General features: G+C 48.2%; 3 protein-coding genes across 21 annotated transcripts in view; 2 read left to right on the plus strand and 1 right to left on the minus strand.

Annotated features, from left to right (window-relative positions):
• Positions 1 to 2,461, minus strand: part of PIP5K1A (phosphatidylinositol-4-phosphate 5-kinase type 1 alpha) — a 47,873-nt gene extending 45,412 nt beyond the window's left edge. For 5 of the 10 annotated variants that reach the window (XM_089299948.1, XM_070077715.2, XM_051858709.3 and 2 more), the window contains exon 1: positions 1,899 to 2,434. In XM_089299948.1, coding sequence (XP_089156074.1) covers positions 1,899 to 1,980 — 82 coding nt within the window. In that variant the 5' untranslated portion in view covers positions 1,981 to 2,434. Of the gene's footprint in view, positions 1 to 1,898 lie in introns of all 10 variants that reach the window. The other 5 variants (XM_089299947.1, XM_089299945.1, XM_089299942.1 and 2 more) reach the window with 3 other exon arrangements.
• A 4,940-nt stretch (positions 2,462 to 7,401) lies between these two features.
• VPS72 (vacuolar protein sorting 72 homolog) lies at positions 7,402 to 21,299 on the plus strand. Of its 2 annotated transcripts, none has more exon segments than NM_001171300.1 (6): positions 7,402 to 7,518; positions 13,429 to 13,581; positions 14,015 to 14,129; positions 14,520 to 14,696; positions 19,761 to 19,905; positions 20,722 to 21,109. In NM_001171300.1, coding segments are annotated over 6 exon segments (1,095 nt in total).
• An 827-nt stretch (positions 21,300 to 22,126) lies between these two features.
• TMOD4 (tropomodulin 4) lies at positions 22,127 to 26,643 on the plus strand. 9 transcript variants are annotated; one of them, XM_089336709.1, is made up of 11 exons: positions 22,127 to 22,180; positions 22,948 to 23,068; positions 23,190 to 23,352; positions 23,561 to 23,717; positions 24,035 to 24,151; positions 24,652 to 24,741; positions 24,920 to 25,050; positions 25,141 to 25,248; positions 25,643 to 25,786; positions 26,018 to 26,162; positions 26,525 to 26,643. In XM_089336709.1, exons 3-11 carry the CDS (start codon positions 23,230 to 23,232, stop codon positions 26,545 to 26,547), a joined length of 1,038 nt encoding a protein of 345 aa, XP_089192835.1. In that variant the 5' UTR covers positions 22,127 to 22,180; positions 22,948 to 23,068; positions 23,190 to 23,229; the 3' UTR covers positions 26,548 to 26,643.
• Positions 26,644 to 26,686: the final 43 nt, after the last annotated feature.

A 26,686-nucleotide genomic window follows, 5' to 3' on the forward strand; every position in this document is an offset into this window, starting at 1 on the left:
GAAAACACAAAAACATTTATAACTGGTAACCCTAGATCTGGCACTAAACATAAAAATATTAAATAGTAACATCTAAAAAATATAAAGACTATCTGAAATTGGAGTAGAGGCAGAAGAGGAGAAAAATATATCAAATAATTCCTTATTACTCCTAAACCTGCCTGGTCGGTAGGTACCTCATGAGACTCAAACTGTGGGACATAAACACTGCTTTTAAGATTTAACCTGGTTTCTGGTTCCTAACAGAGAGAATACATGACTTGATGGTTGAAAAATCTGATTAAAGACCAAACACAACCATTCTTCCTTCTGGGTTGTGGAGCAGGAGAAACAGGTTTCAAGTTAAGAAGTTACTATAGGGGCCGGCACTGTGACGTAGTAGATAAAGCTGCTGCCTGCAGTGCCGGCATCCCATATGCTTCGAGTCCAGCTGCTCCACTTCCAATCCAGCTCTCTACTATGGCCTGGGAGAGCAGCAGAATATGGCCCAAGTCCCTGGGCCCCTGCACCCACATAGGAGACCTAGAAGAAGCTCCTGGTTCCTGGCTTCGGATCAGCACAGCTCCGGCAGCTGCGGCCATCTGGGGAGTGAACCAGCAGATGGAAGAGCTCTCTCTCTCTCTCCCTCTCACTGTCTGTAACTCTGTCAAATAAATAAATAAAATCTTTAAAAATAAAGTTACTATATAAAAATTCTATCACTTTTACCTTATCCTTTTAAGTGCCTGGAATATAGCCTGAATTGTTGCAGCCCTCTAATATTTTGTAAGGGAAAAATCGTCTCAAGAAACTAAAAAGAGATGCACATAAATAAAACTACAGCTTATGAAGAAGATACTTGCGACTATGAATTCCCCTCACTTGAACTGGAATGTTTAAGGTGGAACCATCTACTTAGGCAAGGACGCAATCTAGGGCAAAGGTAATGTCAAAATCTCAAGTCAAGTATCCAGCATCTGACAGCCTCTCCCGTTCAGCACAAAGGCAGCAGTCACTGAGGGACTCCAAGACATTTCTGACAGAAGCTCTAGAACAGTGTCTGACTCACATACCACCCCCCCACACCCCGACACATTTTCCCTCCTCCGCAAAATCTGCTGCTTTTCTTGTGGGCCCCCTCAGCCCTCCCTCCGCCTTCCTTAGCTCCCAACTACCCGAAGCTCTCTATATTCTCTGGCTCCATTCTCCAAGTTCCAGTTTCCTGACACATCCCAAGCATTCTTCCCATCCATTTCCTATTATGCAACATTCCCCTCCAGCACTTGGAGCGCGCACACACACACACCCATCCTTCTTTCTCAGGCATTATCCCCAACATCACTTCCCTACTGCACCTGCAGACTCCAGTCCATCTTCTCCAGCTGTTTTAATGCGATTTTCCCACATTCCTCCGGCTCTCACAAAACTTCTCATTATTTCCCAAACTTGGGCCAATCTAGAGACAGCACTCACCAAAGCAGTCATAGAAAACGAGGGGGGGGGGCAAGTGTGAAGGAATGACGCAGTAAGGGGTCTCTGAAAAAGTTCAAGTAACTCCCACATCCAACAAAACTCCTAATTCCCTCACTTTCCCAGTAATCGAGAAAGGGTCCAACGGCTTTTCCATACCTTTTAAGTTCCATGGCTTCTCTTCGACATTTTCATCCAGCTAACTCCACCATCAACTTGAAACTGACCTGCCTCCCACGCCAAGCAGCTCCCCTCACGCAACAGGCCTCCATTTTCCTAACACTCCCCCCTGCCCACTCAGAAAAGCGTCCTAGTTGAAAGTCCAGCCTTCCGTCCTCCTTACCGGGAATCCCTCGGACATTCCCAGCCACAGGTGCCCTCCCACGTCTTGCTCTTCCCCCCACCGCACAGCCCTCACCAGCCTCCTGCCCACGCCCCGCCCGGCTTACCTGAGATCGAGGTGCTGGAAGGGATCCCGGAATCCAAGGCTGAACACCCGACCGCCGACGGCCCAGAAGAGGCCGACGCCATCTTGGCAGCCCCCTCCCCGTCAGCGTCCTCGCTCCCTGTGAATCGGGCTCTTCCTCTTCTCGGAATCGAATCTTCCCCACGTCTCTTCACAAAACCCACGTTCTGAAGGCCACTTTCCCGCCCCCTCTGGGGCCTCTCAGACTCGTCCAGCCAACTCCTGGACCAGCTCAGGGCCGCACCATTCGCCTAGCATGGGGGGAGAACTCCTGTCTCGTGCCCCCTACGTAACTTCAACCGCCTTCCGCAGGAGCTGCTTTCGCCTTTCACAAGGGAGTAGCCTCAAGCTGGCTGCCGAGACCCCACGTCCGGACTAAACCACACCTAAAAGAAAAACGAAGCATGAGAGGTCCCGGAGCAGCGAACGCCCCCGCCCCCTCCTTCCTAGCCACAGCCTGTTTATCGCCCAACCCCACCGCTCCACTCGGGTGGCTAAGGAAATCCGCGCACTGCGCATGCGCCCAATCATCTCCGCGCTCCACTCAGTGGCGAGGACAGAGGAGTAAAGCCAATCAGGAGACTCTTGGTGGTCACGTGAGGCGAGTAGCTCCCGCCCTAACGCCTTCTCGGGTGAAGAAGACATGCGCGCGCCAGCCGGCTGACTGCTCCTACGGTGGCTCGGCGGGGCAGCGCTTTGAGAGGACCCCGTGATGGGGGCTCTGAGCTCCGGACGCGAGTCGACCCGGCCGGTCCTCTTCAGTTCCCAGCCCGGGAAAGAACTACGGACAGAACCGCTGGTTTCAAGGCACAGACGTTAAACAGTCGAGTATCGCAAAAACGATGTATGCCCCTAAAATCTTCCTAGCACTTTTCCGGGTTTACTACCTTGTTTACTGTTTGATTTAACGTGCGTGCGTGCCTTACTTTCCTCCTAGTGACATTTGAAATAGATCTATGTTTTGTTTGCCTCAAACAGTGCTGGGCACAGTGACGGAAGTCAGTAAATAGGCCATAAATGAATATATAAAGGCCTGTTCAAAGGAGCCACACAAGGTGATCAGACCGTATGACAGCCTTCCCGCGATCCAGGCCCTTAGCCGGCAGCAGTCAAAGATCCATGCTCCAAAGGGCATCTAGATACACAGGAAATCTCCCTCCCAGCCCCATTCTAGACTTCGTACTAACTGCTTAGTGCTGACAAAGGTCTCTGGAGGTGTGAGCACTAGCGGGCAACCTGAAGACTCGTCTGTCTCTGTAGGGAGAGCCAGGACCGTGTGGTTCACTCTTGTATCGCAAGCTCCTCCTGTGACTGCACAGATTAGGAGCCCAGCAATGGGGAAATCCTAGGCTTTGTAATCCCAAAAGTGGTTTGGTTATCATCTATCTAGATGTCCAATGGGCCCACGTAGGAACCTAGGACCTCCAAAATTTGTAGAATATCCTCTATGCGTTTATCTCAGCCTTCTACTCCCTCATCAAGATCTGAAATAATTGTTTCCTTGCTGCCACCTGCTGGCTAATTGGTCTTCCTTTGGATATTAAAGGTAGACGAACTTCAAAGGATTGGATTATCTACAGCAGTGGTATTGTGTCATATTGACACTTTATGGTGGCCAATTCCTACATTTCCCACCCAACTAAACAGGACAGGAACTAGACGGTGTGGGGTACAAGATTTGGCTCATTGACCTTCGGTAAATAAATATTTCTTGATAAATTATTCTTGTTTCCAGAAAAGACATGGGGTTGCTACAGTTCCCTGAGTTACTTTACAAATTAGCTAATGCAGACAAAGCTGTTTGTTATTTAAACATGAGAAGTAGCCAATAAATTCCTGAATGACCAAAATCTTCAAAGAGGGGAATCTCCTCCCTGGCATCTGATCTGTGAATTTGATTTCACCCCTCCTAAAAGAAGAAATCCCTATTTTCTTGAAGCTTCTTATGGGTCTTTGTTTATTGCTGTGCACCATAAAAAAAAAAAAAAAAAACAAAAAAAAAAACAAAACTGTTCCACATACTACCTTGTATTATCTCAATCTGTTTACCTGTTTATCTCCCTTATAAGACTGAACTCTTGAGAGCAAAGATCACATCTTATCCATTTTTCTATCTCAAGCATCTAGAACAGTGCCTGTCACAGCATGTCTCCTGACTGGATGGCTAGATGCAGGCAAAAGTAGAGTTATGGGCGTTTTAGAAGCAGGTATCTTCCATCTTCTTCTCCTACACTTTGTCCCTGCTTCTACTCCCTAGGGTGCCCTCTGAGTCACGCAGCCACTCTTCTCCAGTAACATTCCTGGCATAGCAAAACTGGGGTGACGTGGCAGGGTGTGGAAGCAGGGGCAGAACAGGACATGTTGGCTTAATGCCCCCAAGGAAACGGAAAAGGGAGTTGACTAAATACGTACTTTGGGAAATGAGGGCAATGTGGTGAGCCTATAAGAGAGCCACACACACAGACTTAAGTGCACGTGAATATGCACACACAATCTTATTAAGGCATCCTCCAAGGTGTAAAGCGGTTCCTAAGCTCGGGATGAAGGGGCTGGTTATTGGCAAGAGCAGTGCAGAGGCAAGAATAAGAGGATGGGTACTTTATTCACTTAGTCATTCATTCACTGAATTATTATTTAGCCCCAGCTGTGTCTGAGGTACTATGAGCGTTCCTAGTATACAGAAATGAAGATAAACCCCTTGCTTTCGAAAAGATCTTAAACTAATGAGGAGGAAAGACACACAAATCTTTTTTTTTTTTTAAAGATTTATTTATTTATTTGAATGGCCAAGTTACAGAGAGGTAGAGGCAGAGAGAGAGATCTTCCATCCACTGGTTCATTCCCCAAATGACTGCAATGACTAGTACTGGGCCAGGCCAAAAGCCAGGGGCCGGGAGCTTCACCTGGTTCTCCCACACAGGTGACAGGAACCCAAGGACTTAGGCCATCTTCTGTTGTTTTCCCAGGCACATTAACAGGGAGCTGTATTGGAAGTGGAGCAGCTGGGACTTGAACAGATACTCATATGGGATGCAGGCACTGTAGGTGGCAACTTAACCCAATGCTCCACAACACGGGCCCATACACACAAATCAGTGTCATTTTAGAGTATGCACTGTGCAATGGCTTGAGAACCATATTTTCAAAATTAAAAAAAAGATGGGAACAGAAGATGATTCCTAGTTTTGACAATGCCACAGACCATTTGAGATTAACTATTCCAAAGAATCCGGCAGACATGCTGTATCTGATTTATGGCAACTGTGCCTGGAAAGAAAGGAATTAGTGTTCAGGAAGACTTCACTGTCCCATAAAATTAGAATTTTGCCATGTAGAAATGAAAGGGATTCTAAGGAGGACCGGCACAGAGGCATGACAGTTGGGTGTGTCAGGGGAGTGATGCTGGAATAGGATGACGTGGCAAGCAGTGAGGCTAGATAGACAGGGAGAGGCTAAATTACGAAGGATCGTGAATGCCATAGTAATAGTAGTTATCACCTCCGAACTTTTTACTACAGGATCACTAAACACTGTGTCAAGCAGTTTTCAAGGATCATATCTCTGAATCTTCTCAACAGTCTTTAAAACATGGATATTATTCTTAGTCCTACTTTACAGGTGAGAAAACATTCAAACAAAGTAACTCATTCAAGGTCATGCAGTTAGATCTTAAAGCTCAAACTCAAACTGTGTTCTTAGCCATAACACCATGTTTTATGCCTTGAGAATTTTGGACTTTATCCTGTAGATGAGTCATTAAAGATTTTTTTTTTAATTTTTTTTATTTTTTGGCAGGCAGAGTGGACAGTGAGAGACAGAGAAGAGAGAAAGGTGTTCCTTTGCCGTTGGTGCACCCTCCAATGGCTGCCGCGGCCAGCGTGCTGCGGCCCGGCGCACCGCGCTGATCCGATGGCAGGAGCCAGGTGCTTCTCCTGGTCTCCCATGGGGTGCAGGGCCCAAGGACTTGGGCCATCCTCCACTGCACTCCCTGGCCACAGCAGAGAGCTGGCCTGGAAGAGGGGCAACCGGGACAGAATCCGGCGCCCCGACCGGGACTAGAACCCGGTGTGCTGGCGCCGCAGGCGGAGGATTAGCCTAGTGAGCTGCGGCGCCGGCCCGAGTCATTAAAGATTTAAAAAAAAATTATTTAGGGGCTGGCGCTGTGGTCTAGAGGGTGGAGCTTCCACCTGCAGTGCTGACATCCCTTGTGGACACTGGTTCAAGTCCTGGCTACTCCACTTGCAATCCAGCTCTGTGGCCTGGGAAAGCAGTGGAAGATTGCCCAAGTCCTTGGGCTCCTGCACCCACATGGGAGACCTGGAAGAAGCTCCTGGCTTCAGATAGGCTCAGTTCTGGCCATTGCAGCCATTTGGGGAATGAACCAGCAGATGGTGGACCTTTCTCTCTTTCTCTCTCTCCCTCTGTAACTCTCTCAAATAAATCTTTAAAAAAAGATAAGTTCATTTTTTAAAAAAGATTTATTTATTTGAAAGGCAGAGTTACAGAGAGAGAGAGGGAGAAACAAAGAGCGATGACTCCTCCATCTGCTGGTTCTCTCCCAAACAATTACAGCAGCGAGGGCTGGGCCAGGCCAAAACCAGGCGCACCGGTCTGTTCTCTCACCTGCGTGGAAGGGGCCTATCTTTTTCCAGGCAAATTAGCAGGCAGCTGGATTAGAAATGGAGCAGCTGCGAATTAAACTGGCACCGATATGGGATGCCGCTGTTGCAGGCAGTGGGCCACAACGCCAGCCTCCATTAAAGATTTTTGAGGAGAAGATTAATTCCATTTTTAGAAAAGTTACTACCTACAGCAGAATGAAAGACTGGAACATAGAAACATGACCTCTGAAAGCATATTTGTTGGGGTCAGCCTTGTGGCCCAGTGGGTTAAGCCACCACCTGCAATGCCAGCATCCCATTTGAGCGCCAGTTCAAGTCCCAGCTGCTCCACTTCCAGTAGTGCTCCCTGCTAATGCGCTTGGGAAGAAGAGTAAAGGAAGGTTGGAGTGCTGGGGCTCCTGCCACCCACGTGAGACCCCGATGGAGTTTCCGGCTCCTGGTTTCAGCCTGGCCCAGCCCCCGCCATTATGGCCATTTGGGGAGTAAGCCAGCTGATAGAAGATCCCTCTCTGTCTTTATAATTCTGCCTTTCAAATGAATAAATGAATGAATCTTAAAAAAAAAAAAAAACTTGTTCACTACAAAGTCTGTACTTAGTCTTGGTGTCACGGGCACGGCATATACTCATTCAGCAAGACAGGTCGGAGGTGGCTTGGAGGCTCAGCGCCAGAGTGGGCGGGGCTGAAAGGTAAAGAGGGCTGTAGGGGGCGGGACCAGAAGGCATCGATGTTCTACTGCTTCTGCCTGACGCCTGACTTCCGCCAGCTGAGGCCTCCCTCCCGCAGGTAGTGGTGTCGAGTACCGAGCTCCGAGAACCGAGCTGGGTGAGGGGCCGCTGGTGGCGGCGCAGTCTCCGTAGGCGATATGAGTTTGGCTGGGGGCCGGGCCCCCCGGAAGACCGCTGGGAACCGGCTCTCTGGGCTCCTGGAGGCAGAGGAAGAAGATGAGTTCTACCAGACGACTTATGGGGGTTTCACAGAGGCAAGAAGCGGGCCCAGGAAGAGGGAAGGGAGGAAGCGAAGAGAAGGAGTCTTGCAAGGAAAAACCCTGGACAAAGAAGAAGGGGGCGGGGAATCTCTACCGAGGAGCTCTGGGAGCTGATACTCGAGTCAGGGTGGGTGGGAGGGGGTGCAGTGGAGTCCTGGAAGAGACAACCCTTGGCCGGGTTGGGGTGGGGGTGGAGGTCAGGGATGGAGAAGCCCTCTGGAGGCACCCCGCAGTGTGGTAGAAACCTACAGTGCACATCTCCAGTTTCTCTGCACTGTGACGTCTAGCATGCGGAAGGCACATCGTAGGCAGTCCCTTGGTATGTATTTGTGCTGTTTGGCGCACTGCTGGGTTATGCAGAGGAGTATGGAGTATGCAGAGGAAGCCGCTCCAGAAAACCGGGGCTCTTAGGCTACCCTTTTTTCAAATTTCGAGCCCCAGTGTCAATGTTTTCCTAGATAACCCTTCCGTGACTGTTCTAAAAACTTCTCCAATGACTTCCGTCCCAGAAGCTGTTTCTGTGAAGTTTGTAAATAGACTTGGCTTGCTTATTTGTTTATAGTTTTCTGTTAGATTGTAACTTCTGTAAAGTTACAGGTAGTCTTTCTTCAAATGTTACTCTTCCCGTCGGTGGTCCAGTGTCAGGATTGGGCTGACACTTGCTACATTCTTACTTCCTGAACCTGTGCAGTTGATACATATTGAACACATGGAGTGTGGCGGTGGGTGGTGATAGATCTACACAGTGTTAAAAACACTTCTCTGTCCTTATATATCCAGATTCGGGGTCGGGGGGAGGGACTGACCGGGTTTACAGTCTCTTAAAATTCTGTGCGATAAACATGTTACGGGAACGTGTAGGATCCAGAGTTGTTGCTCAGGATAAGGATCCCTGTGGGGATGATGTTTAAGCAAAGAAAGTATGAGTAGTAGGACTTGACTGGATGAAGAACAGAGAACAGGGAATGAGAAAGATTATTCCAGGAAGGGGTTGGAGCACAGTGTGGACAGGCACTGGGATCCTGATCTGGGACCTGCAAGTTTACTTTTATTTTCTATCCTGAAGGAAGAATAAACACTGGTAAGGCTGGAGGCAGTGAGCATGAGCTGGATCACATAGGTCCCTGAGAGCCACAGTAAGGAATTTCGCTCTTCATCCAGAAGATTGAGAAGAGTCATCAAATTTCTGAGATTAAATTTGTACTTCAGAACTGTTACTCTGTAATAAGGGACATGGGGGAATGGTTTGAAGGGGGCAGGAAACATGGATGGGAGAGTTCAAGAGATATTAAGAAAATAGCACCCACAAGGCTCAGTGACTTTCTGGGAGTCATTACTTACACAAGCCTAACCAAGTAGTTTAAAATAGAACTTTCTCATCCCTCCTCCAAAGTCATTTTCCTATTTCTGTCATTTTACGAGTCGTTATTTAATATGTACTCTTCATGCTTCCAAAAAGGATTTAAAGAGGCTTATGATATAAACAAAAAGTAGGAACAGTAAAAATAGAGACAGATCATAAGTCATTGTACCAGGAGCCTATGCTAAAATGGTAAGAGCAATTGATATTAAATTTAGCTGTGAGTTTTGTGGCTTACTTAGCCAAACTAAATTTCTTTTTACGGTAAGAAAGACGCATACGTGTTCTTTTAGAGAGACAAACCTATTCAGCATAAAACTCTAGGGAAAATTTATTACTTTTTTTTTTTTTTTTTTTTTTTTGAGGTCTTCCCTCCACTGGTTCACTCCCCAAATGGCTACCACAGTTGGGGCTGAGCCAGGCCAAAGCCAGGACCCAGGAACTTCTGGGTCTCCCACATGGGTGTAAGAATCTGGGGACTTGAACCATCCTCCACTGCTTTTCCCAGGCACATTAGCAGGAAGTTGGATTGGAAGCAGAGCAACTAGAACTTAAACCAGTTCCAACTTAAACCAGACTTTGGTCTGGCCTAGCCCTGGCCATATCGGCCGTTTGGGGAGTGAACCAGCACATGGAAGATCTTTGTCTCCCTACCTCTCTCTCTTTAACTGTGCATTTCTTTTTTTGTTTTTAAGATTTTATTTATTTACTTGAAAATCAGAGTTACAGAAAGAGAAAGAGAGGCCTTTCATCTGCTGACTCCCCAAATGGCTGCAATGGCCAGAGCTGAGCCGATCCAAAGCCAGGAACTTCTTCCAGGTCCCCCACATGGGTACAGGGGCCCAAGGACTTGGACAATCCTCTACAGCTTTCCCAGGCCATAGCAGAGAGCTGGATTGGAAGTGGAGCTGCTGGGACTCAAACTGGTGCACATATGGGAGGCCGATACTGCAGGCAGTGGCTTCACTTGCTATGCCACAGCACTAGCTCCTGTGCCTTTCAAATAAAGTGAATTTTTTTAAAAAATACATAAATATATATATGTATACATATATACATATACATATATATATAAATATGAAGTAACGGGGTGGTTATATAACCCCACCCTGTAGGTGATATAAAAACATTCTGTTATCCAGTCATTTATAAATGACTGGATAAAAGATACGGGAATAGTAATTCTTAATTTGTTGAAAGCATTTTGATTAGGCACTAAACTAATATGAAGTTGATCTATTGCTCTCTGGAGATGGCTTACTACCAGGTTAGAGTCAAGCCCAGGGGATTAATGTGTTCCTAGGCTGTCTTTCACAGAGATCAGTGGGGAGGAAATGGTAGTTGTGAGTGCAAGATTGAATTCTGGCTGGCTTGGAGTGTCAACCATTTGTTGACTTTTTTTAAAGATTTATTTATTTATTTGAAACTCAGAGTTACACACAGAGAGAAGGCGAGGCAGAGAGAGGACTTCCATCCACTGGTTCACTCCCCAATTGGCTGGAATGGCCGGAGCTACACCGATCTGAAGCCAGGAGCTTCCTCTGGGTCCCCCACCATGGGTACAGGGGCCCAAGAACTCAAGCTGTCTTCTGCTTTCCCAGGCCATAGCAGAGAGCTGGATTGGAAGTGGAGCAGGCAGGACTCGAACCAGAGCCCAAATGGGATGCCGGCACTGCAGGCAGCAGCTTTACCCATTACGCCACAGCGCCAGCCCCCCATTTGTTGATTAATGGACAAATCTGCATCACTGATTGGAGAAAGAGCTGCAAGTCTGAGGTGTTGAGCCCAGTCGACTCCTCTTTCCTAAAGTGTTTGGGCTTTTTCCCCACTTTCTTTCCAAGGTGGCTGCCATTCTAGCCCTAATGTATATTACATTAGAGCTAACGCTTCAGATTTTCTACTCCAGCTCATCAAACTGAGCTCTGTAACTTTCTTAAATATACTTTGTACGTACTTTTTACCCTTCTACCTATTTTTCTCAGTAACTTTACCTCAACAGTGATTATCATGCTGGGACAAGTAAGGAGGAGGTAGTTGAAAATCATTGGCCCTCAGGTGTTTTTTTTTGTTTTGTTTTGTTTTTAAGATTTATTTTAGGCCGGCACCGAGGCTCAATAGGCTAATCCTCTGCCTGCGGTGCCGGCACACCAGGTTCTAGTCCTGGTTGGGGCGCCGGATTCTGTCCTGGTTGCCCCTCTTCCAGGCCAGCTCTCTGCTGTGCCCTGGGAGTGCAGTGGAGGTGGCCCAAGTCCTTGGGCCCTGCACCCGCATGGGAGACCAGGAGAAGCACCTGGCTCCTAGCTTCAGATGAGTGTGGTGAGCTGGCCGCAGCACACGGCCACAGCGGCCATCGGAGGGTGAATCAATGGAAAAGGAAGGAAGACCTTTCTCTCTTTATCTCTCTTTCACTGTCCACTCTGCCTGTCAAAAAAAAAAAAAGATTTATTTTATTTATTTGAAAGACAGTTACAGAGAGAGGTAGAGACAGAGAGAGAGGTCTTCTATCAGCCGATTCACTCCCCAGATGGCTGCAACGGCCAGAGCTGCAGCAATCTGAAGCCAGGAGCTTCTTCCAGGTCTCCCATGTGGGTGCAGGGGCCCAAGGACTTGGGCCATCCTCCACTGCTATCGCAGGCCATAGCAGAGGGCTGGATCAGAAGAGGAGCAGCCGGGATTAGAACCAGCGCCCATATGGGATGCCGGCGCCTCAGGCCAGGGCTTTAACCCACTGTGCCACAGTGCCAGCCCCTGGCCCTCAGTTTAAAACTGAAAGTTTATTATCCTGAAATTGTAAACCTCTGCAGAGACAAAGTATAACCTTCTTTTCAAATCTTATAGTCAAAGTGGGACAATTACAGGATAGTCAATGTGGAAAGGTGGCTTCTTGCCAGAGATAAACCAACCAACCAACCTTCTTTCCTTCCTTCCTTCCTTCCTTCCTTCCTTCCTTCCTGTTGTTGTTGTTGTTGTTGTTGTTGTTTTTTAAGATTTATTTATTTGGGTACGGCACTGTGGTGAAGCGTGTTAACGCCCTGGCCTGAAGTGCCAGCATCCTATATGGGCGCCAGTTCAATTCCTAGCTGCTCCACTTCTGATCCAGCTCTCTGTTATGGCCTGAGAAAGCAGTAGAAGATGGCCCAAGTCCTTGGGACCCTGTACCCATGTGGGAGACCCAGAATAAGCTCCTGGCTCCCGGCTTCGGATCGGCACAGTTCCAGCTGTTGCGGCCAACTGGGGAGTGAACCAGCAGATGGAAGACCTCTCTCTCCCTGCCTCTCCTCTCTCTGTGTAACTCCGACTTTCAAATAAATAAATCTTAAAAATAAAAACTTTATTTTTTAAAAAAGATTTATTTATTTATTTGAAAGTCGGAGTTACACAGAGAGGAGAGGCAGAGAGAGAGAGAAAGAGAGGTCTTCCATTCGATGGTTCACTCCCCAGTTGGCCGCAACAGCTGGAGCTGCGCCGATCCAAAGCCAGGATCCAGGAACTTCTGGGTCTCCCACGTGCGTGCAGGGGCCCAAGGACCTGGGCAATCTTCTATTGCTTTCCCAGGCCATAGCAGAGAGCTGGATCAGAAGTGGAGCAGCTAGGACTCGAACCAGTGCCCATATGGGATGGCGGCACTGCAGGTGGTGGCTTTACCTGTTACATCACAATGCTGGTCCCAACTTTTTGTTTTTCATTTTTTGGATTCTAAAGTGTTATCCACCAGACTAAAACCTGTGCCCCAGATCTGGCCCACTGTTTTGTTGTTGTTTGTTTTTTAAAGACTTATTTTGAAAGAGTTACAGAAAGAGAGGGAGAGACAGAGAATGAGAGAAGAGATCTTCCATCTATACTGGTTCATTCTGCATATGGGCACAATGACTAGGGCTGAGCCAGGCTGAAGCCCAGAGCTTCATCTGGGTCTCCCTCATGGATGTAAGGGTCCAAACACTCGGGCCATCCTCCTGTGGTTTCCCAGGCACATTAGCAGGGATCTAAATCAGAAGTGGAGCAGCCAGAACTTGAAACAGTATCCATGTGGGATGCCAGCATCACAGATGGCAGCTTTACACCTACTCCTGTGCTACCTGTTTTAATCTGGCCCTTTATAGAAAAAAGTTTCCTGATTTGTGGTCTAAAAGATTAAAGTTTAGACCGTTTCCCACCACCAACTGGTAGCAAATATGCCTTCCTCTGATTTGCCATAGTTGCCGTGTTGTACTTTATGTGTTGCCGTGTATTAAAACTTCTGATTGTGTCCTGTCCTTCACTAGACTGTGAACCCACTGAAGGTAGGAACCAAACCGTATGCTCTTGTTCCGCAGTACTTACCACAGTGTTCTGCGGGTAGAGGGCTGTCTGTGGATGTTGCAGGGGCGTGCCAGTAGAACCAGAGGTTGGCTAGGAAGGCTTCTCCCCTAAAAGGAAAGAATAGCTCGGTTGGGAAGGAGAGTGAGGCAGCCCTTATCAGGAAGGTGAAGAAATTCTGTTCCTCGTGCGTGCAGGGGCATTAACGAGTCTGCTCCCAGTAAGCCCTCGCCTCCTTGTGTCCTCAGGAGTCGGGAGATGATGAATATCAAGGGGACCAGTCAGACACAGAAGACGAGGTGGATTCTGACTTTGACATCGATGAAGGGGATGAGCCATCCAGTGATGGAGAAGCCGAAGAGCCAAGGCGGAAGCGCCGAGTAGTTACCAAAGCCTATAAGGTGCAGGGGATTCCTGGTTCCCTTGGACTTTCTGAATTCCTACTCTCTTCTTCATCAGGCCCAGAACGCTCCATATCAGCCCCATTTCTACAGTGCCAGTTTTCTCCCTCTCTTTTTTTTTTAAACCGTGCACAACAATTTATTTATTTATTTATTTTCCGAAAGAAACCTTTTATTTAAGGAATACAAACTTCATGCATTTCATAAGTACAGCTTTAGGAATATAGTGATTTTTTTCCCACCATACCCACCTTCCCCCCAACATTCCCACCTCTCCTCCCTCTCCCATTCCCAGTCCCATTCTCCAAATAACTTTATACACAGAAGACCAACTCTATACTAAGTAAAGAGTTGCCAGTTTTCTCTTGTTAAGATCCTCATCTTTCTCCCTACGTCTTCTGTTCTCTGGTATCTGATTCCAATCTGTCCCCAGGAGCCTCTCAAGAGTTTGAGGCCTCGAAAGGTCAGCACCCCAGCTGGTAGCTCTCAGAAGGCCCGAGAAGAGAAGGCACTGCTGCCACTGGAACTACAGGATGATGGCTCTGACAGTGAGTACAACATTTGGGTCAATTAACAAAACTGGAAAATGGTCATGAATTATTTTATCAGTATTACATTTTCTGAAGTTGATAACCTTACTTTGGCTATGTAAGGAAAATCTTTATTCTTAAGAAGTAGACACTGAGGTATGTAGAGATTAAAGCCATGATGTGTCTAGCTTAACTCTCAGATCATTCAGGGAAAAAATTCATGGAATGCAAAGGGAGCAAAATGTTAACAGTTGGTGTGTGGGTAAAAAATACACGTGTCTTCTTTGTACTATTTTTGCAACTTTTATGTAAGTTTGGAATTCTTTCCAAATAAAATTTTAAGATAGGTAAATAGATAAAGGAGATAGATATGAATTCAAAAATTGCTTCCCATCTGATTCTTCCCAGGTCGCAAGTCCATGCGTCAATCTACAGCTGAGCATACACGACAAACATTCCTTCGGGTACAGGAGAGACAGGGCCAGTCACGGCGGCGAAAGGGACCTCACTGTGAGCGGCCACTGACCCAGGAAGAGCTACTCAGGGAAGCCAAGATCACAGAGGAGCTCAACTTACGTTCACTGGGTCAGTCTGTCATTTCAGGAACAGCAGAGGGACTGAGGAGCATGAGGAAGAGTGTGAGACCTGGATGACCAGAGAACAGGGGAGGTAGAGATTTGGGATGAAGAGATCAGAGGAATGGAGTGGAGAAATGGAGCAGGTGATCAGGAGCAAGGGACTAGGCCCCTATGAGGGCTCTGAGAAATAAGCCATATTCAGGTTCTCTGGTATAAAATAAGAGTTGTGTAGAAGTGAATTCAAATCCTTGTCTTGCTATTCACTTATGTTAAAGACTGCAGGCAAATTATTTAGCCTACTTGTATCTTGCTTTCCTTTTCCTTTTTTTTTTTTTTTCAAGATTTATTTATTTATTTGAAAGTCATAGTTACACACAGAGAGAAGGAGAGGCAGAGAGAGAGAGTTCTTCCATCTGCTGCTTCACTCCCCAATTGGCTGCAGTGGCTGGAGCTGTGCCAATCCAAAGCCAGAAGCTTCTTCCAACTCTCCCACATGCATGCAGGTGCCCAGGGACTTAGTTCATCTTCCACTGCTTTCCCAGGCCATAGCAGAGGGCTGGATCAGAAGTGGAGCAGCCGGGACTCAAACCAAGGCCCATATGGGATGCTGGCACTGCAGGCAGCGGCTTCACCCGCTACACCACTGCACCAGCCCCTTGCTTTCCTTTTTTACAAATGGATGACGGTGCTTATTTTAATGATAAACAGGAGAGTGGAAAGTCAGTAGAGTTACTCAGATCACAAAATTAAAAAAATACACATTCTTAAATATCTTTTCACCTTAGATGCTACTGGGTATACAGTTGTGTACAGTAACATACTGTAAAAAATACATTTCTTTATGAATGGTAAATCTCAACTTACGGGAGGTACTTGAGAAACTGAGGAAATGGCAGATTCGCATCTACCATTACATGCTCTCTGGTATGTATTTTTCATTGGATGAAATGGTGGGTGGAATCACTTACAGTATATAATATTCTTTGTCTCTTTCTGAATCTATTTTCTTTTTTTTTTTTACCAACCATGCATGGATATATGTAAATCTATATGCATATATATATAGGCTTATATATACCTGTATATATTATTTGTATAAACATGTGTAAGTCACATATGTATACTTCACCATGGAGTAGAAGATTATTTACTTGAAATATCTAAGTCCCAACCCTTTCCCATTTAGTGATACTTTTGAAAATTAGATAACTTGATTCTGAAAGGATACAAATTTTTTTTAATATTTATTTTATTTATTTGAGAGGCAGAGTTACAGAAAGAAAGAGGGACAGAGAGAGAGGTCTTGCATCTGCTGACTCACTCCCCAGATGGCTGCAATGGCTGGAGTTGGGCTGATGCAAAGCCAGGAGCCAGTGCCAGTGCTATGGCATAGTGGGTAAAGCTACCACCTGCAGTGCCAGCATCCCATATTGGTACTAGTTTGAGTCCTGGCTGCTCCACTTCTGATCCAGCTCTCGCTATGGCCTCAGAAAACATAGAAGATGGCCCAGTCTTTTCCCAATATTGCATTTGCACCTGAGTGGGAGACCTGGAAGAAGCTCCTGGCTCCGGATCAGCACAGCTCCAGTCATTGGCAGCCATCTGGGGAGTGAACCAATGGATGGAAGACTTTCTCTCTCTGCCTTTGCCTCTCTGTAACTCTGCCTTTCAAATAAACAAATAAATCTAAAAAAAAAAAAAAAAAAAAAAAAAAAAAAGGCCAGGAGCCAGGAGCTTCTTCTGGGTCTCCCACATGGGTACAGGAGCCCAAGCACTTAAGCCATAGCAGAGAGCTAGATTAGAAGTGGAGCAGCTGGGACTTGAACTGGTACCCATGTGGGATGCCGGCACTGCCATTAAACTACTACGCCACATCGCCAGCCCCAAAAGAATGCAATATTGGGAAAAGATTAAGGTCAGCCCCAACATCTTCAGGATGTATTCTCATGATTTTATTTCTCATATTGTCCTTAAAATAGGATATATGATTTTTTAAAGTTTTATTTATTTATTTGAAAAGCAAAGCTACAGAGAGGCAGAGGCAGGGAGAGTGAGAGGTCTTCCATCCACTGGTTCACTCCCCAGATGGTTGCCAATGGCCGGAGCTGTGCTGATACAAAGCCAGGAGCCAGGAACTTCCTCCTGGTCTCCCACAGGGGTGCAGGGGCCCAATGACTAAGGCTGTCCTCCACTGCTCTCTCAAGCCATGGCAGAGAGCTGGATCAGAAGTGGAGCAGCCGGGACTTGAACTGGTGCCCATGTAGGATGCTGGCACTGCAGGCAGTGGCTTTACACGCTATACCACAGTGCCAGCCCCAGCAATTTTTATCTATATAATAGAAATTCAATAGTTTAAAACAGTATCTACTCCTCAAAACATATAATGACTGAGAACTATCATGAGTGACAAGGTCACCAAGGTGTCTGTACTTAGAATCTGCATCCTTTGTGCACATTGATCGGTTTGGACCACTCTAGGAGAGTGACTGTGGACTTCAGAGTTACCAGGGTGATAGGAGTTGGGGTGGAGAGGAAAAGTAGAAACCACTGCCCAAGCTTGAGTGAGTAAGGGAGTGCCTGTGGTGACTAGGAAGGGGAAAAGTGAATCTAGACTTTGACAGCTCTCAAGTGGATAGAAGAGTAGTGATCAGAAAGCTGCAGTTGCACTCAGGTGCAGTGAGAATGAGCAGCTCCAGAAGGCTGCAGAGTGCTGGCCTCAGTGATGACCAGGTGTCCCCTAAGGCAAGTTGTGGAAGGAATGCTAAGTGAGGAGCATGAAGATACGGGCGAGTAAGCTGAGTACAGAGCAGGACTTCCAGAGGGTACAGGGAAGGTTTTGAGAGAAAGACAGAGGTTGGAATGATGGCTCAAGACAGACAAAGCAACAGGTTCAGTGGAGAGGGTTTCCAGAGGATCCTTTTTATTGAAGAAAAAAAAAAATTATTTGTAAGGCAGAGAGAGAGAGCTTTCATCCAGTGGTTCACTCCCCAAATGCCACAACAGCCAGGGCAGAGCCAAGCTACAACCATGATTCGATAAATCCATCTGGGTCTCTCATGTGGGCAGCAGGGACCCAGGTACTCGTGCCATCGTCTTCTGCCTCCCAGGATGCACATTAGCAGGAAGCTGGATCGGAAGTGGAGTAACCAGAACTCAAACCAGGCACTCCAGTGTGGAATACAGGTGTCCCAAGCAGCAGCTTAAGCCACCGGAACAAATGCCTGTCCCCAGAGGATCCTTTTATGATCAGAGTTTAGAGGATTGTGTTCACAGTGCCCCCAATTAAGGACACAGAAGTTTGGAGTTCGTTTAGAGGAAAAGGACCAGGAATAGTTTGATGTATTTATTTCTTAATAACAAATATTTACTGAGTGCCTGTAATGTATGGAATGCTGCATGACCCTGATAATGTGTAGATAATGTGAGTCACAGGCACCACCTTAGGGAAGAGACATTCATAGCAGCAGTGAATTATCATAGAGCAGTGTCACGCGGTCCAGCAGGTAACATGCAGCATGTAGTCAGTCGGGGGACTGAGGTGAGCTGGGGAGGAGTGCCTGAAGCAGGAACATTGGCTTAGCTCAGCTAATTGTCACCCAGTGGGAATGCAGACCTGCGGTTGCCAGGTTTCCTCATTGTTCACGAAGGACCAGAAATCTATATACTTAACATAATTTCCTAATTTGTAAATGTCAGTTAACAAATTCAGATTTTTGCTGGAAACGTACAGATCAAACAAACTCTTAAATGGGCTTCCATCTTCAGCCTCTTCCAGAAACTGACAAATGCAATAGTAGAAGAGTATATTAGGTACAGAGATCCCCAAATTAAGGGAGTGACTCAGAACCGTGTTGCATGAGGAATGATTCAGTGTGATGGTGTTGTGATCAGCCTGGGAAGGACCCAGTGGGGACATGGACATTCGGCATTTAAAGGACTCCCATATGGAAGCCAGATTGTATCCTTCATGGCCTTAAAAGGGAGAACTGATCAGAAAGTATATGTCAGCTCAAAATAGGAAAGAACTCTTTTTTTTTTTTTTTTTTTTTTTGACAGGCAGAGTGGACAGTAAGAGAGAGAGACAGAGAGAAAGGTCTTCCTTTGCCATTGGTTCACCCTCCAATGGCCACCGTGGCTGGCGCGCTGCCGCCGGCACATCGTGCTGAGCCGATGGCAGGAGCCAGGTACTTCTCCTGGTCTCCCATGGGGTGCAGGGCCCAAGTACTTGGGCCATCCTCCACTGCACTCCCTGGCCACAGCAGAGAGCTGGCCTGGAAGAGGGGCAACCAGGACAGAATCCGGCGCCCCGACCGGAACTAGAACCCGGTGTGCCAGCGCTGCAAGGCGGAGGATTAGCCTAGTGAGCCGTGGCACCGGCCGGAAAGAACTCTTAATGATGTAGTGTGCTGTTGGGGCTGGAGTGAGTTGACACGGCAGTTGTAGAGGAGATTCTGAATCTGGGGAAGTGAACAGCTCTTTGTCAAAGGGTCTCTTCTAACTCTGATGTCCCACAGTTCTGAGTGTGCTTGGGAAATGAGATGCAGAGAGAATGTCAGGAGAGACAAACAGAGGTGAACAGTTAGCCTAGCGGTTAAGACACCCACGTCCCACATCAGAGTGCATGGGTTTGGCTTTCAGCTCAGGCTCCCGATTCCAGATTCCTGCTAATGCAGACCCTGGGAGGCAGTGGTGATGACTCAAGTAGCTGGGTTCCTGCTGCCCACGTGGGATTGCGTTTCTGGTTTCCTGCTTCAGCCCCGACTGGGATTCATTGCAGGCATCTGGGGAGTGTCCCAGTGGAGGGAAGCACTGTCTCTTTGTCTTTATCTGTTTCTGCGCATATCAGTCTCTCTCTGCCTCTCAAAGAAACAAACAAACAAACAAAAAACCAGAAAACTTAGGTATTGGAAGTTGCCAGGGGGCTTTAGGGGATGTCCATAGTTGGCTAGTTGGCTGGTATAATTGGCAATAACTAGATGGTTAGGAAAATGATTGAGAAACCATGGGACAGAAATAGGATATGAGAAAAAGGGAAACTGACCATCCCTCATTCCTTCCTTTGATCCTGAAGAGACATACGAACGACTTGAAGCTGACAAAAAGAAGCAGGTTCACAAGAAGCGGAAGTGCCCTGGGCCCATAATCACCTACCATTCGGTGACAGTACCGCTTGTCGGGGAGCCGGGCCCCAAGGAAGAGAATGTCGATGTGGAAGGGTGAGTGGAGCCCATCTGTATTCAGCTGTGTTTTCTCAGCCCTGTTTCACTTGCTTTCCTCACACAGTGCTTGCTCCCTAACACCTGGAGGTTCCCAATTCCTGCCTCCCTTCAGCTCTTTATTCTTTCTCGTCTGGCCGCTCTCGCTCTCTCTCTCGCTCTCTCTCTCTCTCTGTTGGCTTTCTGTCGCTCCCCCTCTTCGTGGAGGAGCGACACTAAACCCTGCGCTGTTCTTTTGTCTGCTCGGCCCTCCCCGGGTTTGCTGCTGGTTCTTCCCGGGTTGGCTACTATCCCTTCCACCTCCGTGGAAGGGCAGTTCCCCCTGGCCACATTCCCCACTTCCGCAGGGGAGCGGCACACCGCCGACCGGCTCTTCTCGGGGGCTGCACAGGTGTTCCTTCAGCTAGATGTTCCCCATAGATGTTCCTGGTGCATGCCGTCTCTCTCCTCCTTTATAGTCCTCCTCCGCCAATCCCAACTCGGCTGCCCACACGCCGAGTACGCTGCTCTCCAATCAGGAGCAAGTCCTACAGTTTATTGGTTGAACTGGAGGCAGCTGTGCGGAAGCTGTTTACTTCTCTCCCAGCGCCATGTTGTGGGAGAGCAGATGCATAGAATAAGTCTTAATTCCAGTAACTCAGTCTAGTCCGGTTGCTCCCCACAGCTTTCTTTTCCCATCTGTCCCTTAGTAGAGTCTTCAAATGTTCATACGTCTCTGCCTCCCTTTTCTCCTTCCTCATGCCTGTGAGTTTTCTTCCCGAGTCTTGTTATCGTCTCTCCTCAGCTCTTTGTGTTTCTCTGTTTTTTTGCCCTCAGACTTGATCCTGCTCCCACGGCTTCTACGTTGACTCCCCATGCTGGCACTGGACCCGTCATCCCCCCTGCTCGCTGCTCACGTACCTTCATCACTTTTAGTGATGATGCGACATTTGAGGAATGGTTTCCCCAAGGGCGACCCCCTAAGGTCCCCGTTCGTGAGGTCTGTCCAGTGACCCATCGTCCAGCTCTATACCGAGACCCTGTTACAGACATACCCTATGCCACTGCTCGAGCCTTCAAGATCATCCGTGAGGCCTACAAGAAGTACATCACTGCCCACGGACTGCCGCCCACTGCCTCTGCCCTGGGCCCTGGCCCCCCACCTCCTGAGCCACTCCCTGGCTCTGGGCCCCGAGCCTTGCGCCAGAAAATCGTCATCAAATGAAGAGATGTCTAGTGCTTAGAAGCCACTGTCCTGCTTGGACTTTCCCTCTCCTCTCCCTGCCTCTCCCCCTTTGTCATCTCTGATGTTTGCCCAGTCCTCCTCTTTCTCCATCTTTTCCCCTAGTTCCTACTGGTTTTGTTGTGTTTTTTTTTTTTTTTTTTTTTTTTAACCTAATAAAATAGAAAGATTCCTTTTGTCTGGTGTCTAATCTAGGGTTGGGAACAAGGAGTACTTTTTGGTGAATGAGTTTATTGAAGTCTTTGCATTTGTTAGATAGCCATTTAATATGAGCTGTCCTTAAATTACTTTTTTTTTTTAATTTATTTATTTAAAAGAGTTACACAGAGAGAGGAGAGGCAGAGAAAAAGAGCGAGGTCTTCCATCTGATGGTTCACTCCCCAGCTGGCCACAACAGCCAGAGCTGCGCTGATCCAAAGCCAGGAGCCAATTTCTTCTTCCGGGTCTCCCACGCAGGTGCAGGGGCCCAAGGACCTGTGCTAGCTCTGCTTTCCCAGGCCATACCAGAGAGCTGGATCAGAAGTGGAGCAGCCGGGTCTGGAACCAGCGCCCATATGGGATGCCAGCACTGCAAGACAGGGCATTAACCTGCTGTGCTACAGCACTGGCCCCAAACTGTCCTTAATTGTAAAATATTCATTCCTCCAACTAGATTGTATCCATCTTAAAAATAGACACCAAAACTAACATCCTTACATTTATGTCATCTTACATCTGCTGCTTTGAGTGTAGCAGGCACCAAGTAAGTAGGAACTATCTGGTTCTTGTAAAACTCCGGTGTCTGAGACGCTTTTCTATGAGGAGATGGGGAGGTGGTGCCATGGCTATTAATGGCCACTAGAGGCTCTCAGGGCTGGGCAGGGTATGGGGGCTGTGTATATGTGATCTCCCACTACCCCCCACCTGGCCAGAGCTAAAATAATAAAATGCTGAGCTCACTGTTCCCCCACCCTCTCCCCCGGCACTGGGCTCCTCCTGCTGCTGGGACAGTGCTCCGGTAGAACAGACAGACTGACTGACGGAGAGAAGGGAGGTGGCGGCTGGGACTGGTAGGTGGGGAAAACAAGGGGCGAATGGATGAGAGCCTGGTGGGAGATGGGAGGAGAAGAGTGGCTCTGTGGGAATGATACGGGATCTGTCTCTGTCTCGTCACGCAGTGGATGTTTCTGCCATTGTCCTGTCCCTTAACTGGATAATTCCCATTCTCAGTGTGTCTCTCACATTTTTCTGGGTCTTTCCTGTTCAGCATGGTCTATATATGTTGGTTGCATGTATTTTTTGTATTGCAAAGTATTGTGCAAGTTTAATCTTTTTAGAGAACTTTTACTCCATTTAGAAGGTATTTTCCACTCACTGGTCTGGTGTCACCTTCCTGTCCAAAGCCAGGGACAAATTATGGGGACTCAGTCCCTTCTCCTGAGGGCCTAGCACCCTTCCCCCAACCTGGAAGTTCCCCAGGTTGTCTAAGCCCTTGCCTTCCTTTAGGGTTAGAATCTTAGCAAACAGAAAGTGAAATCTGGATCCCCCACAATAAAAGAGGACAGGAGGGTGGGGTAAGAGATTGTATGCTTCCCCCACACTCAACTTTCCTGGCTTGCTTTAACCTAACCAGCTTGGGAAAAAAGGCTGGGTTACGGGGAAGACAAGAGAGACTGCCCTGGAGCTGGCTGCTGCCCCCCTCCCCCTTTTGATAGGAACTGGGCATGGAGCCAGCTGTACTCTGGCAGAACTTGGAGCAGCTGTGCTAGGGCGAGAGGAACCGACGGGTGAGGTTATAGGGGAGGGGTACTGCCAGGGTTTCTCTCTTACGCAGTGGGAAGACAAACTCAGAGTGGATGCCTGGAGTCCCCATCCGAGTGACTGCAAGCTGGGCAATCAGGAAGAAGGAGACTCCAGTTCTAACTCTAAACAACCTAATCTTCCCCATCTTCTCGTCCCCAGGTAGATTTTAACATCTGAAATACCCAGTTCTGTGTTCTCCCCTGTGGCTGGTCTCTTTTGTGTCACTACTTTGTCCTTGTGTATCTTTCCACTGTCCAACCACTTTTCCCATGTCCCTCAGGCTCTGAGTGCCACACAGTGGGGAGGGGGTGGGGGCCACCATGTCATCGTATCTGAAGGAACTGGAGAAATACAGAGATATAGATGAAGATGAGATCCTAAGGACCTTGAGCCCCGAGGAGCTAGAGCAGCTGGACTGCGAGCTACAGGAGATGGACCCCGAGGTAGGGGCTCCAGCACAAGGAACCAGGGGCAGTTCCCAGGCATTTGGGAAGGGTGCTGGGCTCTGGGTGGCTGAGATCAGGGCTACCTGTAGGGCCTTGAATCCTAAGAGGGCCAGGAAAAAATGTGTTCTGGAGATGTTTAGGGGGCTTTAAAGGTACTTCAGGTCAGAGGGGAGTTCTGACTTGCTCCCCAAAACTCATCCCTAAGAACATGCTCCTGCCAGCCGGACTAAGACAACGTGACCAGACAAAGAAGAGCCCAACAGGGCCACTGGACAGAGATGCCCTTTTGCAGTACCTGGAGCAACAAGCACTGGAAGTCAAAGAACGTGAAGACTTGGTGCCCTACACGGGCGAGAAGAAGGGTATGCGGATCCTGGCATCCATGCCTCCCAGAGTCCAAATAACTGTCCCTCGTATGTCCCCTCTCCAGCTTCCCTCTTGCCTTCCAGTTCCTACCTGTCCAGGGACCCAGGTGCCCTGACACCTGTCTGCCAGCTTGCACTCCTCAGCTGTTAGGAGAGATCAGAGGACCATTGAGTCCTGAGCTAGTCCAGGACTTGAGCTTTCCAGTGTGCCTCAGTAACCCAGCATTCTATCTGCTGGAGAAGGAAAGGGAGCTGGAGGCCAGGGTCTTGGGAGAAATGACCTCTGCCTGAACCATCCTTCATCTCTCCATCAGGGAAACCCTATATTGAGCCCAAGAGGGAGATCCCAGTACAGGAGCAGATCACCCTGGAGCCTGAGCTGGAGGAGGCCCTGGCTCATGCCACGGATGCTGAAATGTGTGACATTGCAGGTGGGCAGCTGTGGACACTAAGGAGGGTTGGAGGCCCAGGGATGGGAGGATCCTGGCCTTGAATTTGGACTACTGGGGAAGGTCCTGATCCAGGATGTGGACATCTGAAAAAGGCTGACAGTGGTTTTTCATTTTTTCTTGTTTGTTTATATGCATGTTCATCTCTTAGTTCAATAAGTTAGCATCTCTTGAGCAATTTTTGGGGGGGTTGTAAAAGCAATAGTGGAGCCTGTCTGAATCAGGAGTGTGCAGGGCATGCATCTCTGCACACTCCCTCCTCTTCTGGCTGCTCCTTAGGAAGCTTCCCTTAGCCCTATCTCAGTGCTTTAGAAACTACTGCTTTGGGCCGTTTCTGGAGGGGACCCCTTGGGGCTGAGGGAAGATCGGAAACCTCTTTGGGAGAGTGGAAGTGATCAGGCTTTAAAAACGCAGCAGACTTACAAAGGGGCAGGAGGAGGCCCCTTCTCATTCTCGGTGCCTCCTCTGCTCTCCCTCTCCAGCCATCCTGGGCATGTATACACTGATGAGCAACAAGCAGTACTATGATGCCATCTGCAGCGGAGAAATCTGCAACACTGAAGGCATTAGCAGTGAGTGATTGGGAAGCGTGGCTCCTGGGGCTCTGGGCAGGAAGTCCTGGAATCTGAGAAAAGGTAGCAAAGGGTGCAACAGGTGAACCCGGGAAAGGATGTAGTGCACAGTACATGAGAACCAATGCAGAGATTGTGAGGGACATGTTGGGGTTCCCTTCCTGCCCTCACCCACCAGGTGTGGTACAGCCTGACAAGTATAAGCCAGTGCCTGATGAGCCTCCAAATCCCACAAACATCGAGGAGATACTAGAGAGGGTTCGAAGCAATGACAAGGAGCTTGAGGAAGTGAACCTCAATAATATACAGGTACTCGCTTCCATCCTCCCAACAATCACACTGGGATAACCCTGCTGACATGAGTCCCATAACCCACCATCTCCTGTGCTGCCCTGACAGGACATCCCAATACCCATGCTGAGTGAGCTGTGTGAGGCGATGAAGACAAACACCTATGTCCGGAGTTTCAGTCTGGTGGCCACAAGGAGTGGTGACCCCATTGCCAATGTAAGGCTAGTTGGCATCCCCAGCCCTCGGCTACACCTTGACGTGTTCCCCTGGCAGGGTTGGCATAAAGGGTTGTGTGACGCGATGCTGTTCCCACCATGCTTTCTTAGGGACACCCTCATGGAGACTCCCATCCTCAGTCCTAATGCTCCCATCCCTGAAATCCCGGGAATCTTCCCCAAAGGGCCTCAACCCTCTCTGATATCATCACCAAACTCCTCTGCACACTGGACCTCCCTGTTTTTGCCTACTGGTTTCTTGTCTCCTCCCGCCCTACCTGCAGCTCCTCAAGGACTCTTCTCAAAGAGCCATGATCCCTCTTGCTCCCGTTCTTTCTCTCCTCAGTCATCTGTGAAAATGTCCCCTAATCCTAACCCAAGTCCCTACTACCCAGGCCGTGGCTGACATGTTGCGTGAGAATCGTAGTGTGCAGAGCCTGAACATCGAATCCAACTTCATTAGCAGCACAGGGCTCATGGCTGTGCTGAAAGCAGTTCGGGAGAATGACACACTCACTGAGCTCCGTGTGGACAACCAGGTCAGCACCCCCTTTCTTGGGCCTTCACATTCAGCTAGTAACTTTTTGAGCCTCCTCCCCTGAGCCAGCCATGGTTGCTATCTCGATTAACCTTGTTTAGATTCTCCTCTTCATCGTCTCTCTGCACCCACTCTGGACAAACTAGCCTTTGTGACCTCCTGAAGGGGTCTTTGGTCTAGGATGGTAAACAGCCCACACAAGTGGCTGATAGCTTTTGCCTCTCCCCTCCAGCGCCAGTGGCCTGGTGATGCGGTGGAGATGGAGATGGCTACTGTGCTAGAGCAGTGTCCCTCTATTGTCCGCTTCGGCTACCACTTTACACAGCAGGGACCACGCGCTCGGGCAGCCCAGGCCATGACTCGGAACAATGAACTACGTGAGTAACAGCACACATGGCGTGTTGGGGAGACAGCAAGGAAGTGATTTCCATGTGAGACTTTCATGCGAGAAGCTCCAATCCCAGAAGTGATGAGAATACAGAAAAGTCTCCCTGCCCCAAATATATACCAGCAGAGAGGAGGAAAGGAAGTTAGACGTAACAATACTTGTTTGGAAGCATGATGTTTTTATTTGCACTGTGGCTTCTTGTTTTGTTTTGTTAATGCAGGATGGGCCTGTCAGGTGGCCTAACACGCTACCACTTTATGAGTCTGGCTAAGGAACTGGAAAGGGCACAAGTGCCTTTGCCAGAAGCAGGAAATAGGAGAAAGGTTTGTGCTTACTCTGCTTCTTCTACAGGTCGCCAACAGAAGAAGAGATAACACAGCCTTTCCCTTTACCAACTGGAGTTGGAAGCCGTGGACATGTAAATCCTCATCTATCCCGCTTTCCTGTAAATAAAGGCCCTCTGTCCTTTCTGCCTGCCTCTTTTCTTGGGCTTTGGGGTGGGAATGTTGGCGC

The sequence above is a fragment of the Oryctolagus cuniculus genome, chromosome 7, assembly GCF_051225735.1.
Source record: "Oryctolagus cuniculus isolate XC-2025 breed Fujian yellow rabbit chromosome 7, ASM5122573v1, whole genome shotgun sequence".
In the NCBI taxonomy this organism is placed as follows: Eukaryota; Metazoa; Chordata; class Mammalia; order Lagomorpha; family Leporidae; genus Oryctolagus; species Oryctolagus cuniculus.

What these genes read in the sequence shown, in the direction of transcription:
- TMOD4 (XM_089336709.1), top strand. Translation starts at nt 23,230, where the DNA reads ATGTCATCGTATCTGAAGGAACTGGAGAAATACAGAGATATAGATGAA. An exon ending in TACAGGAGATGGACCCCGAG is followed by an intron (nt 23,353 to 23,560) that starts GTAGGGGCTCCA and finishes CTCATCCCTAAG; the next exon opens with AACATGCTCCTGCCAGCCGG. An exon ending in CAACACTGAAGGCATTAGCA is followed by an intron (nt 24,742 to 24,919) that starts GTGAGTGATTGG and finishes CTCACCCACCAG; the next exon opens with GTGTGGTACAGCCTGACAAG.
- VPS72 (XM_089336712.1), top strand. Translation starts at nt 14,531, where the DNA reads ATGCGTCAATCTACAGCTGAGCATACACGACAAACATTCCTTCGGGTA. An exon ending in GCTCAACTTACGTTCACTGG is followed by an intron (nt 14,697 to 19,760) that starts GTCAGTCTGTCA and finishes TTGATCCTGAAG; the next exon opens with AGACATACGAACGACTTGAA. An exon ending in GAGAATGTCGATGTGGAAGG is followed by an intron (nt 19,906 to 20,721) that starts GTGAGTGGAGCC and finishes TTTTGCCCTCAG; the next exon opens with ACTTGATCCTGCTCCCACGG.